Raw genomic sequence first — 12114 nt, 5'->3', positions numbered from 1 at the left:
CCTCTGCCACCATTTCCCCACCTTTTCCACAGGCCCCGGTTTTGCTGTGGCACCGAGTGCAGGCAGCAGTCTCCCCCCCTCCCCCCAGCCAGTGGGCTTGAGAAATGAGACCAAAGGCATAAAGGAGAAAGCAGATCCGGAGCCGTGCCAGAGGTCGAGCAGGGAGGTCTTGGTGGCAGACTGGAAACTGTGAGCACCCCCTCTTCCAGGGCGGAAACCTGGGGGCCTCGGGCAGGTGGGGCGGGGCCTGGGGCCTCGGGACTTGTCCCCGGGCCCCAGGGGCTGCGGGGCTCACCTGGCAGGAATCCACCTTCCCGTCCAGGTAGCCGGCACACAGCATCCTGTCGGTGAGCGAGTGGCCGTACAGGCTGGCACACAGGCCCTGGTCCAGCAGCTCCACTGTGGCTTTCTGCAGCGTTTCTGGCTTGACCACTGCCCAGGACAGAGAGACACCAGCAGGCTGAGCGCTTCGGGGCCCCGGGCAGCCACCCCGAGGCCGGAGGCTGCAGGCCGTCTCTGCTCTGGCCCTCGGCTTCCCCAGCGGGAAGGGAATCCGCGGCAGCAGCCAGCTCGGAAACCGGCAGAGCACACACTCCACGACTGCCCGCCAGCAACCTCCATGGCCCAGGCGGCGAAGAGGCATCAGAGTGAACGCCCGGGACTGGGCTCCTTCCTCACCTCCCTCCTAAAACCTGCTCTGCCCTGAGCCTCCCCGCACCTGCTTCTGCTATCATTCTTGTCCTACTCTGCGGAAACCTTTTCTCGGCCTGCAGCCATGCCTTCTTTGCTACAGATTATGTTGCCCTCCCCCCAGATCCTGCAGGGTGATGCCCTCCCCCCATCCCGGCTCAAATTACAAGTCCAAGTCTGGACCACCGACCCCAGAGCCTTTGTGCATGCTGTCCCAGCTGCCTAGAGCGCTGTCTGTCGCTACACAATCTGCCTGCCCTCCACCCTCACCCCCATTCTCAAGAAGCCCCTCCCGACCACCCTACTAAAGCTTGCAGCCCCCATCTCCACCCAGCCTTAGTCTCCAATGCACTCATCGCCACCTGTCGTCCTCGCCACCTACTTCCTTCCAGGGCTGTGCTGTCCAGTCTGGCAGCCACTGGCTACGTGTGGCTATTTAAATGTAGATCTAGGGGCGCCTGGGTGGCGCAGTCGGTTAAGCGTCCGACTTCGGCCAGGTCACGATCTCGCGGTCCGTGAGTTCGAGCCCCGCGTCAGGCTCTGGGCTGATGGCTCGGAGCCTGGAGCCTGTTTCTGAGTCTGTGTCTCCCTCTCTCTCTGCCCCTCCCCCGTTCATGCTCTGTCTCTCTCTGTCCCAAAAATAAATAAACGTTGAAAAAAAAAATTTTTAAAAAAATGTAGATCTAAATGCGTAAGACGCAATAAAACGTAAAAACTCGGTTTCCCAGGCACACGGCCACGGCCAGCTTGCAGGGGGCTGCTGGCTCCTATAGCGGGTGACACAAACATAAAGCACAGCCCCCACCCCCCAAGGGAAGCGCTCTTGGATACTGCCGGTCTGGCCTGGGAGCCCCACGTGGCGAGGCTCACTGCTCTGCTCCCTGCCCCGCCCTCAGACCTGTGGTCGGTGAACGAGGGAGGCTGAAACGAAATGTTTGTGGCCTGGGCTTAATTATCTTTATATTCCCTCCTAATTAGGTCCGTGTGGAAAATACCTTTCCTTTTCAGAAGGTGTAAAAATCATACGACATTTTTCTTTTCTTTCGTATCAGGCAGGCACAGACCTGAGAAAACCCCAAATCACAGGCCATGGGCCCTGCACCTGAAGTCAGCTGCGGTGGACGCCCAGGCCCTTTCGACAGGGCAAAGCTGCCCCTCAACTTGAGGGGCCCTAGGGCACCCCCCACTTCCATGCACAGCCACTGAGCCAGCCCGGACAGTTTGCTCTAGAATGTTCTAGACTAGTGTCATCCAATAGGACTTCCTGCAATGATGGGACTTCTCGCTGCAGGACAACCCCCCGTCCGAATACTTTATCTCATCCGCTGGGTCAGAGCTGAGGCGTCACTTTCACGGTCCTTCCCTGAAGCCATCCCCACCCCAAATCCTTTTCCCTGCAACATCCTGTGGGTTTCCTTCCAGCACCTTCGGTCAGATTACAGTGGATTCTCACCCCTCCTCCGGGACAGTTCTGTTCTGTAAAGTCGCCACAAACCCTGACTCATCGCTTCTGTAGCGTGGCTTGTGGGGGGCAGAGGGCAGGTTCCTAGGAGCCTCTGCTCTCAAGGTTCGTAACTTACGGTGTGTGTGCCTCTGAGCACGCGCACTTCGCTGAGTTTACCTCTGGAACCCACCGCGGAAAGCAGCTTACTAGACACCCCGGCCTGTCTGCGCCTGGAGACGCCAGCCGCCACTCTGCACCAGGGGCCCTTTTAGCCATCACCCACCAAGAGCGCAAAAACGCACAAACCGTGGCAGCGAATACGCCACAGAAAGGACGCCGGCTCCTGGCCTGAGCTGAAACAGCAGGGCACCTTCGCAAACGGCACAGAACTGCCCAGAGTACCCCCTGGGGCAGCAGGCGCCGCAGGCACGGAGCGCCAGGACCCCCGGCCGCGGGAGGAGGCAGGGGCGCAGCGACTTACGGAAGTCCTCCTTGAGGTAGCCCCAGCCGGAGATGAGGCACTTCCTCCGCGGCGGGAAGACGTGCGTGGCGGCAGGCAGGCACACGGGCTGGACGTGCCTGCCGAAGGCCAGCGGGCCGTCCAGCTCCAGCACCGCCACGTCGAAGTCGGCCGTGTCCGGGTTGTACAGGGGGTGCGGGGTGATGCGGGCCACGCGCACCCGCACCGTGCTGGCCTCTGCGCCACTGAGGTGGGTCGTGCCTGCGTAGGCCACCCACTCCGCCGGGTCTTGGAATCTGCGGGGCACAGAAGCCACAGCTCCAGGGCCCACCCAGCACAGACGGGCAGCAGGGGCGGCGAGGGAGGCACCCGCCCCGGGAGCGGGCGTGATTAGGGTGCGCCCCGAAACTCAGTCATCACGCGACTTTGTCGAAAATGGAAATGGATGCACACGAACCCATTCCACGCCAATTTTCAGCATTTGAAACAAAGACAGATCTGGGTGCAGAGTGTTGGGGTGGGGGCCAAAGCCCACAGGCCTTGGGATAAACCGTGTCTTCGCACCATTCCGCAGAACGTCCAAATGAATGCCGAACCCACGACAAACAAAGTGCGACATTTTACATAAACACAGGATCCGGCTGCCCCAGCCCCACTCACCGCCCAGCCTTCCCAGAGCCCCGGCCGGTCAGATCTGGTCTGAATTTCCCAACTGGACATTCTGTTCATCGTGGATTTTGTTTTTTGCGTTTTTATTTTTTTGCAACATGACATGAAAATATCACTTGTCATAATGACTGTTCTGGGCAACACCTGACACTTTGCCGCCCCCCCCCCCCCCCAGTCACCAAAAGTGCCTCATTCTCCTCACCCTACTCCTGGCCTTGTAGTGGATGTTCCTCGTGGGCCCCGTACAGGGTCAACGGACGGAACACCACGCTTCCCAGCAGAAGCAGGGGACAAGGCCCGGTTCTGTCTCCCAAAGCCCTCCCTCCCCCCCCACCCCTCCATACCTTTGAGGAATCATTCTGCTAAGCTCAAGATCAAAACTCTTACAGAGCCTTAAATAAGTTTTACCAGAAGGAAGTTTTACCATGTTACCAGAATAAGAAAGAAAACACAAAGGCAGCTCTAATGGACCCTTGGGACAAGCGGGGAGATCGGATGTGGACAGGGCACCGGATGCCAGCATGTGGCAGTGGGTCACGATACTGTGGGTGCGGGCGACAGTGTTCCTTGTTTGTACAGACATGTGCAGCAGAGTCAGGGGGACGCATCACGGTCAGAGGGGAGAATATCAAATGGTTTGGCACGAAAAGACGCAGAGCCGCGTGTGTGTAGGTAAAGACACAGCAGGAGCGATGGCTAATACGGGAAAATGCCAACGCGTGCTAAAATCGGGTAAGAGCACACAAATGTCTGCCGTGCCGTTTTTTCGTCTTTTCTATCTGCTTAACTACTGCTGTAATAAAATATGGAAGAACAAAACTGAATGGAAAAATTGCCACCTACTGTCCTGAGCTGTGACTGGTTCTGGCATCCGTCCCCAGGCTGGCAGCTGAGGCAGACAGCAGGCTGCACGCGGGGCCCGGCGGCAAGCCAAGGGCTGTAAAGTACTGAACGGTCTGTCCAGACTGCCCTGCCCTCTCCCTCAGGTCTCCAAAGACTGCAGCAACCAAACAGCAATGCCTGGCACAGAGGCTTCTAGAACCTTCTCCCACTTTTGACCAGCTCCATTCTGCCTGGCCACTCTGGTTTGTTAAAGATTCTGACCATCCTCAACAACAAGCAACGACCTGGTTCAACAACAGGCAAAGAGTTCAAACACATTTCTCTAAAGACATACAAGTGGGCCACAAGCACAGTCAGGCAGCACGGGACAGCCGCCACGGTGGCTCAGATCAAAACGGCAGATGACAACAAGTGTTGGGGAGCACGTGGAGACACCGGAGCCTTCTGCGTGGCTGGCGGGGATGGAAAATGGTGCGGCCCCCAGGGATAACCATACGGTGGTTCCTCAAAAAGTTTAAACACAGAATTACCAGGTGACCCAGCAATCCCACTCGCGTGTCTATACTCAGAGGCACTGGAAACAGGTCCCAGTTCACAACCACCAAGAGCTGATGAAAGCACTCGAGTGTCCCTCCATGGATGAAGGACAAACACAATGTGGTCCATCCACACGTTGGGGTATCATCCAGCCTCAGGAAGGAAGGACGTCCTGCCACCTGCCACCACGTGGACGGACCCAGAGGATACCATACACAGTGACAGAAGCCAGACACAGAAGGACACGTCCTGCATGACCCCACTCACAGGGGGTCCCCAGAGGAGTCCCGTCCACAGAGACAGAGAGCAGATGGTGGGAGCCAGGGGAGGGGCAGGGACAGGGAGTCAGTGCTTCATGGGGACAGAGTGTCAGCTTGGGGACATGGAAAGTTCTGGAGATGAGTGGTGGGGGCAGCTGCACAGCAGTGTGAACAGCAATGCTACTGAACTGTGATGGTTAAGGTGGTAAATTTATGTAGTGTATATTTTACCACCACTTAAAAAATAAGAACACATTCAGATTCAACAACAGAAAAAAAAAAGAAGGGAGGGGAGGGACAAGACAGCTCCATGGGACTCTAAGGACCCCAGGAAAGGTGGTGCTCCGGGAGTGGGACAGAAGGCAGGACCAAGGGTGCAGGGCTCACCCGTTGAAGCAGTGGGCCGCGGACACCAGCCACCTGGCCCCGATGACAGCAGCCCCACAGAAGTGTTCCTTGTTTTCTCGAAGGCTGACTTGCCACGGGAACTCTCCCGGGGATGCTTCCACGCCACCCACGATCCGGCCGGCTGTCTTCCAGCCGGGCTGTAGACCACAGTCTGCAAGACAGAGGTCACCAACCAGGGCCCTCAGAAGGCAGGGCCGTGACTATGCTCCCACCACGTCTGTGCAGAATCGCTCATCCCTGCCACCCTCGCGTTCAAAGACGTGCTCTAGGTCCCTTGCACTTGGCATTGCCGACTCCTTTGGGGTCCCCCTAGCCCTCGCGTGCCCCACCTCCAGCTGCCCAACAGGTCAAACACCCAAGGCTGCATGCACCAGGCAGTGGCAGAGAATGTCTCTGCCGGGACCCTTTCTCTGCCTCAGGCACAGGTGGCCTTCAAGCAACCTTCGCTTCTCCACATTACACCTGTCACGGAGCTCATGGCCGAGGGCGAGATCCAGGTGGGAACTCCACACTTTCGACTTGATTCGTGGGTGTGCCGACTCATAAAGCAAAGGGTCGACCCCTTGCTTCCTCATGTCTCTAGCTGCCCAGAGGTCACTTTCTTTTCTTCCCCACACAGCCCCCTCCCCCTGCGTCTCCACTTCAGCTCATGTTGTCATGCAGCAAACAGTCAACTGAGACGAGCTGTCCAAACACTGCACATCTCAGAGAAAGTACTGTTGCCCTTGGCCACCTCTTGGGAGGAAACCTCTAAACTCTTGGACTGTTGCTTGAGAGCAGCTTGACCTTGACCTGCCTGGGGACTTGGGTCACCCAGAAAGTTCATGGTGACTTTGGGCCACGTGATATCACCTTGACCTCTTGAGGGGCTGGAAACTCAGTGTTTTGGGCTGAGCTGTGTCCCCCAAAAAGATGAAGTTTTAACCCCCAGTACTTGTGTGATTTATTTGGAAATAGGGTCTTCAGAGATGACCAAATTAAGATGAAGTCATTAGTGACGGCCCTGAATCCAATGACTGGTGTCTCCTTAAAAAGGGGAAATTTGGACAAAGGCACGCACACAGGGAGAATGCCATGTGGACGTGATGGCAGAGATCTGGTGACACTTCCATAAGCCAAGAAATGCTAGACATCCATCAAGCCCCAGAAGCCAGGAGAGAACCATGAAACAGATTCTCCATCACCAGCTCAGAAGAAACCAAACCTCCTGCTACCTTGACCTCGGCTTCCAGCCTCCAGATTGTGACAGGGACCGTCCCTGTTGTCCAGGCCACCTTGTTTCGGCAGCCCTGGGACTCTCACACCTAAAGTGAGCTGTGCCGGTGCTACCTGCCTGTGTGACCCGGGACACCAGGCCTCAGCGAGTTTCCCTGGCTGGAAACACTTTGTATGTGTTCACGTGCCGCTGCTGCAACTTTCAGTCCAGCACCGTCCCGTGACCGCACCGGGCAGTGGGGAGCCTGCCCACCGCCGGTCTCGCCCACTCTGTGCCCGGGGCACCTCTTCCTTTCGTGACCTTTTCACTGGGAGAAGCTGTAACCTTGCATAGGAGGACACCTTTCTGAGTTCTGCGAGTCACTTTTGGTGAGTCACGGACCCCGAGGTGGGGGGGTCACAGCCGCCAATTTCAATTGGCCTCCACAGATCAACCAGGTCCAGGTGCCACACACTACCAATGTTTCCTCCACCGTAGACTTTGCAAGTTTCAAAGTTCTTATACATCCATCTTTTCACGGGATGCCATGTTTCAGCTTATTTGGTCCACTTTTATGTCCAGTGAGGTTTTATAATTTTATAGAACTCTACAGGCTTGACATGCTCATTTTTTGTTGCTACTGATCACATGCGGGATTTTTTGCATTTTATCTTCTAACCCGTTGTTAGTTGCATAAAGCAAAGGAATAGCTTTTGTATGTGTTTATGTTTCTCGTACTCTCCCCTCCGTGTCAAACCTTCTCATTTTCTAATCCCGGGCTAGTCAATTTATTGATTCATTTATATAGTTGATCACATCCACTGTGCATTATGGTTTTGCCTCTTCCTTTCCACACTTCAACTGCTGCTCTTACCCTATTGCATGGGCTAACATCGCTAGAAAACGTTGGCTCCTCTTACGGCACTTCCACCGTGACATTCCCTTGCTCGAATCCCACTGCATATAGGACAGAGCGCCAGTTCCTGGCACTCGAGGCTTATCACGCTTCGGCAGGGGCCCATCTCACAGGCGTCCCCTCCCTTCCTCTGCCCAGCTCCAGCGATGCCAAGCCCAGGTGGCGTGTATAATGTGTGCAGCGGGCCAGACAGCAGAGCCAGCAGCTGACCCTGGAGAGGGGACGTGGCCCAGATACCAGCCAGACAGGGGACTGACCACAGTGGGCCTCATCAGATCCGTCGGGGCAGTCCACTCTGTCGTCACACTCCGGGTTCACTTTGGTCACACACTGGCCGTTGCGGCAGGAAAAGGTGTTCCCTGGGCAGTGACCTGTGGGCAGAGAAGAACCGAGTTCCTGACCCCACTCTGTATCTCCCGGCTGCAGCAAGATTCCGCTCGCTACTCGGAGCCTTCAGGGCATGGAAAACATCTCTTTTTTGCTTCCTTGGCCCTAAATGTTTCTGAAGCAATTTTCTCAGAACCAGTACGGAGGCACAACACGAGAATGTCCGTCGGCACACAGGCCAGGACAATGTAACAGAAGTACAGGCAGACCATGTGTGCTTCCACACTTTGGAGCGCCCACGTATTTTCAAGTAAGACACAGGTGAAACTGAACTTTTCAGGGCACCCGGGGGGCTCAGTCGGTTAAGCATTAGACTTTGGCTCAGGTCATGATCTCACGGTTCGTGGGTTTAAGCCCCAGGTCGGGCTCTGCACTGACAGCTCAGCCTGGAGCCTGCTTCTGATTCTGTGTCTCTCTCTTTCTTTGCCCCTCCCCTGCTCACACTTTGTCTTTTTCTCTCTCAAAAATAAATAAAACATTAACAAAAGTATTAAAAAAAATAAATCGAACTTTTCAAGTTGTAGTAAAACATACATAACGTGAAGTTTACTATGTTAACCATTTTAAGTGTTCGGCACACATGTGGGGCCCAACCGTTCTCTGCGAGGGCATCCTGGGCACTGTGGGGGCTGAACAGCACTCCTGGCCCCACCCCCTCCAGGCCAGGAGCCCCGCTCCTTACTACCAGATGTCCCTGGATACCACCCAGCATCCCTTGGGGCCAGGATTGCCCCTACTTGAGGACTCCACGTGGTACTCAATTCTTTTTTCTTTTTTTCCAAACTGTTTGTGTTTTGTCTTTTAACAGCAGATCCCTACCACTTTTCCAAAAAAAACCCACCAGTAATGTTTTCTCTTACTCATATTTGGCCACGTGTGCTTCAGCGTCTCATCTTTCCATCTCTTGCCCACACAGGACTGTAAGCCCATGCCTCCTGGCCCCCAGAGGAGGCTGGTGTGCAGAACTAGCCTTCACTGCATTGGAGGGAGCCCTCTGTGTCTGAAGTCTTGGGGAACCTCTCCAGGTGACTCTCTGGAAACTGCAGAGGGCAGGGAGCTCCGCGGGAGAGGGGAAGACATACCTGATTTTAAATCTCTTTCTGTCCATGGCGCTTTCTGGCTTCCTGCAGTGAAATGGACAAGACACGTAAGCTCATCCAGTGAGTTCTGTAGTTTTTTGAAAACATCGGATTGCAAGGCAGCTGCACGGTCTACCATGGGAGCCACTTAAATTCTAACTTAAATCAGTTAAGATGAAACCCAACGAATCATTCTGTTGCTTGGTCTCACTGGCTGCATGACAAACACTCAAGGGCCACACAGGCCTAGTGGCCACCACAGTAGACTGTGCAGGCACAAGACCGAGGAGAGTTCCAGTCACACTGACGCCGAGGTTACGAAGACTCAACCAGCATGTCAGCATTGGTGGGCAAAGGGCATAAATGTCCGGTAGGACAAGGTCAAGGCAAGCAGTCTTTAACCTGGCAACAGACTGAACGAACTCATGTCTGGTTCTCAAATCACGATGAACTGCATCATCAGATTTTATGTGAAGTTTCGGTTCATGATACGGAATCTGCACCATCCGATCTTGCGTGAAGTTTTCGGTTCATGATACGGAATCGGCACCATCAGATCTTCGAGCACAGCATTTACTCTTATTTCTATACCGGGACTGGCAAACAATGGCTGCAGGCCAAATGCGGCCTACCATTTGATTATGCGTTAAAGTTTTATCAATACACAACAGTGCCCATTTATGTATTGTCTTTAACTCTCACGTGACGATAGCAGAGTCGAGTGACCTCGACCGAGACCCAAAGGGCTGCAGGGATGAAAATATTTACACTGCGGCCATTTGCAGGTTGCTGTCACCTGGTCTCTACTAGTGAGGGTAAAGCAACGTGCCTGTGTTCTCTTTTCAAGGGAGGGAGCGGCTGTTGAAAACCTAAAGTTTAATGCAACGTTCAGCTGCCACCTCCCCCACAGCCTCCCCCTGGTGTCTTTCAGGGTCTATAGCCTACTTGCCTGTGAGCTGGGCGGACACAATGGTGCCGTGGGCAGCCAGGGGGATACCGTGCCCCTGCAGCCTCGCTCGGAGTCCCTGCCGCAACAGCTCCTCCTCCAGGCCCAGACTCAGTGACTGCGAGGCTTGCAGCAGGAAGTGCAGCCGGAAATGCACGAAGACGCTGGAATTCCCATCCCTGCAGGGAGGAGAGAAGCCTTTGGGGAGGGAGGGCTCCTGCTGGAATCTTCTGGAACCTCTTGGGTGTCCACCGGGGTTCCTTCGCCTGAAAGGAGGCCCTGACCCACCTGTAACTTAGCACGGTGCAGCCCACACAGCTGGCCTCCAACTCGGTCTCCCGAAAGCTGCTCACAAACTGCAACAGAAACCACAGCAGCACGCGCTAAGGCCACAGGCTGGGCGGCTGTCCCGCAGGGACCCGCGGAGTTGGAGAGGGCACGGAAACGCGCCTCCTCTTACACTCAGTGCACCCGGCAGTCACAGAGCCGTGTGCGGGACAGGGAGACTTGGCAGTTATTTGGATGAAAGTACTGCCCCATCGGCAGATGGATGGATAGAATGTGGCCCATCCACCCGGACGGGAGCGAGGCACGGACACAAGCTGCCTGTGGGACAGACCCTGGACACACAACGCTCAGAGCGGGAACCAGACACGAGAGTGTGGTTGCCGCGTGTGAAACGTCCAGAACAGGCACATCCACAGACAAGAAAGGGCTTCATGGGTGCAGGAGGCTGGGGAGTGACAGCTAATGGGGATGGGGTTGCTTTTGGGGTTGGGGGAACATCCCGGAACTAGACAGAGGTGATGGCTGCACAATTTTGTGAATATACTAAACACCCCTGAAGTGTTTACTTTAAAAATGGTTAATTACATTTGACATGAATTTTTACATTAAAATAAACTCTGCTTTGTGCAAGCAGACGCCGTTAGGAACTTGCTTATCCTTCGTGTGCTGTTCGAGTGACCACTATCCACAGTCTCCAGTTTAGCACTGAAGGGCCCTCATCCCGGGCACCAGGATAGGTGTTACTCCAGTTGCTGTCCCCAGCAGCACCAAGGTTGGGGGTCCGGAGAGTCCCCCCGGCACATTATGTGACCTATACCTAGGCCTGCCAGATGTCTCCGTTCACCTGCTCTCAGTGGAGTCACTAACAGCATCCCTGTTCACAGTCAGTGTCCCGGCTTGGCTGCTAAACCTGACGCTCACCACGCCAAAGCACATGATACACAGGCCTCCCGCCTAAAACTCCCTCTGACCTGCTTCTCTTCTGTCCACTCTCCGAGCCTATGTCCCCCTCACCCACATTCAGACCTGCACTGGCCCACAGAACAGCACACGAATCTGGGAAATGTTCTTTACCTGCCCTGCCCCATGTGGCAGCCACGGGTCACACGTGATGACGGAGCATTTGACACATGGCACGGCTGGTGCCACAGGGGGACTGGTTTTTACATTTTAGTTAATTCACACTTAGATTTAAAAACAGATACTCTGCACAGTTACCAGAAAACTCTTAAGAATACTTGGGGCAACTTACGCATGTACATTTATGGAATCTACACACGGATTAAGTATTCCTGGTGACAATTTAGCAAATGCATTGAGGTGTGAGTGTAAAACACACCCGGGTTTTGAAGACTCAACACAAAAAGAGGTGAAAAGTCTCATTAATACCCACTTTATCTATGCCGATGACATCAAATGATAATATTCTGGATACCGTGGGTTAAGTAAAATATATTAAAATTAAGCCTACCTGTTTCCTTTTCCTTAACACAGTGGCTAGATAATTTTAAATTATGCACGAAGCTTCGTGTTGTACTTCTGGACAGAGCTTTAGGGCATGGGGCTTAAATCAGCAAGCTGACACCCATGGGCCAAATTCAAGTCGTTACCTGTTTTTATACAGTACACAAACTAAAAATAGTTCTTACAGTTTTAAATGGTTGGAGAAAGTCAAAAGAAAAATATCTCATGGTACGTGAAGATTATACGAAATGCTTATTTCGGTGTCCATCAACAAAGCTTTATCGGCACACAGCCACATCCATTAATTCACCTGTCCCCTGTGGCACCTCTTGAGCTGCCTCAGGCCAAGTTGAGTAGCTGGGCCAGAGAGTGTCTGGGCCCCAAAAAGCCAAAGATCTTGCCTGTCTCGGTTAGAGGAAAAGTGTGCTGATCCCTGGTCTGGATGGTGGTGCCTTGTAACCGCCCCCCTGCTTTCCCATGTCTTATCATACAGCCTCCAGGCCACAGGCAGATTGCTCGTCTCAAAAC

At 54.3% G+C, this 12114-nt stretch overlaps 1 protein-coding gene across 1 annotated transcript in view; it reads right to left on the bottom strand.

The window, feature by feature from the left end:
• Window positions 1–12114, bottom strand: part of TMPRSS9 (transmembrane serine protease 9) — a 30354-nt gene that overhangs the window by 12357 nt on the left and 5883 nt on the right. Inside the window, exons 3-9 of the mRNA XM_043586063.1 lie at window positions 10123–10190; window positions 9838–10013; window positions 8892–8933; window positions 7680–7793; window positions 5291–5462; window positions 2616–2890; window positions 296–432 (exon numbers count right to left, since the gene is read on the bottom strand). Coding sequence (XP_043441998.1) covers window positions 296–432; window positions 2616–2890; window positions 5291–5462; window positions 7680–7793; window positions 8892–8933; window positions 9838–10013; window positions 10123–10190 — 984 coding nt within the window. The remainder of the gene's footprint in view (window positions 1–295; window positions 433–2615; window positions 2891–5290; window positions 5463–7679; window positions 7794–8891; window positions 8934–9837; window positions 10014–10122; window positions 10191–12114) is intronic.

Source organism: Prionailurus bengalensis, chromosome A2, assembly GCF_016509475.1.
Source record: "Prionailurus bengalensis isolate Pbe53 chromosome A2, Fcat_Pben_1.1_paternal_pri, whole genome shotgun sequence".
Taxonomy (NCBI): Eukaryota; Metazoa; Chordata; class Mammalia; order Carnivora; family Felidae; genus Prionailurus; species Prionailurus bengalensis.
The sequence above is the reverse complement of the archived record's forward strand: the minus strand, read 5'-3'. Positions and strand labels throughout refer to the sequence as shown.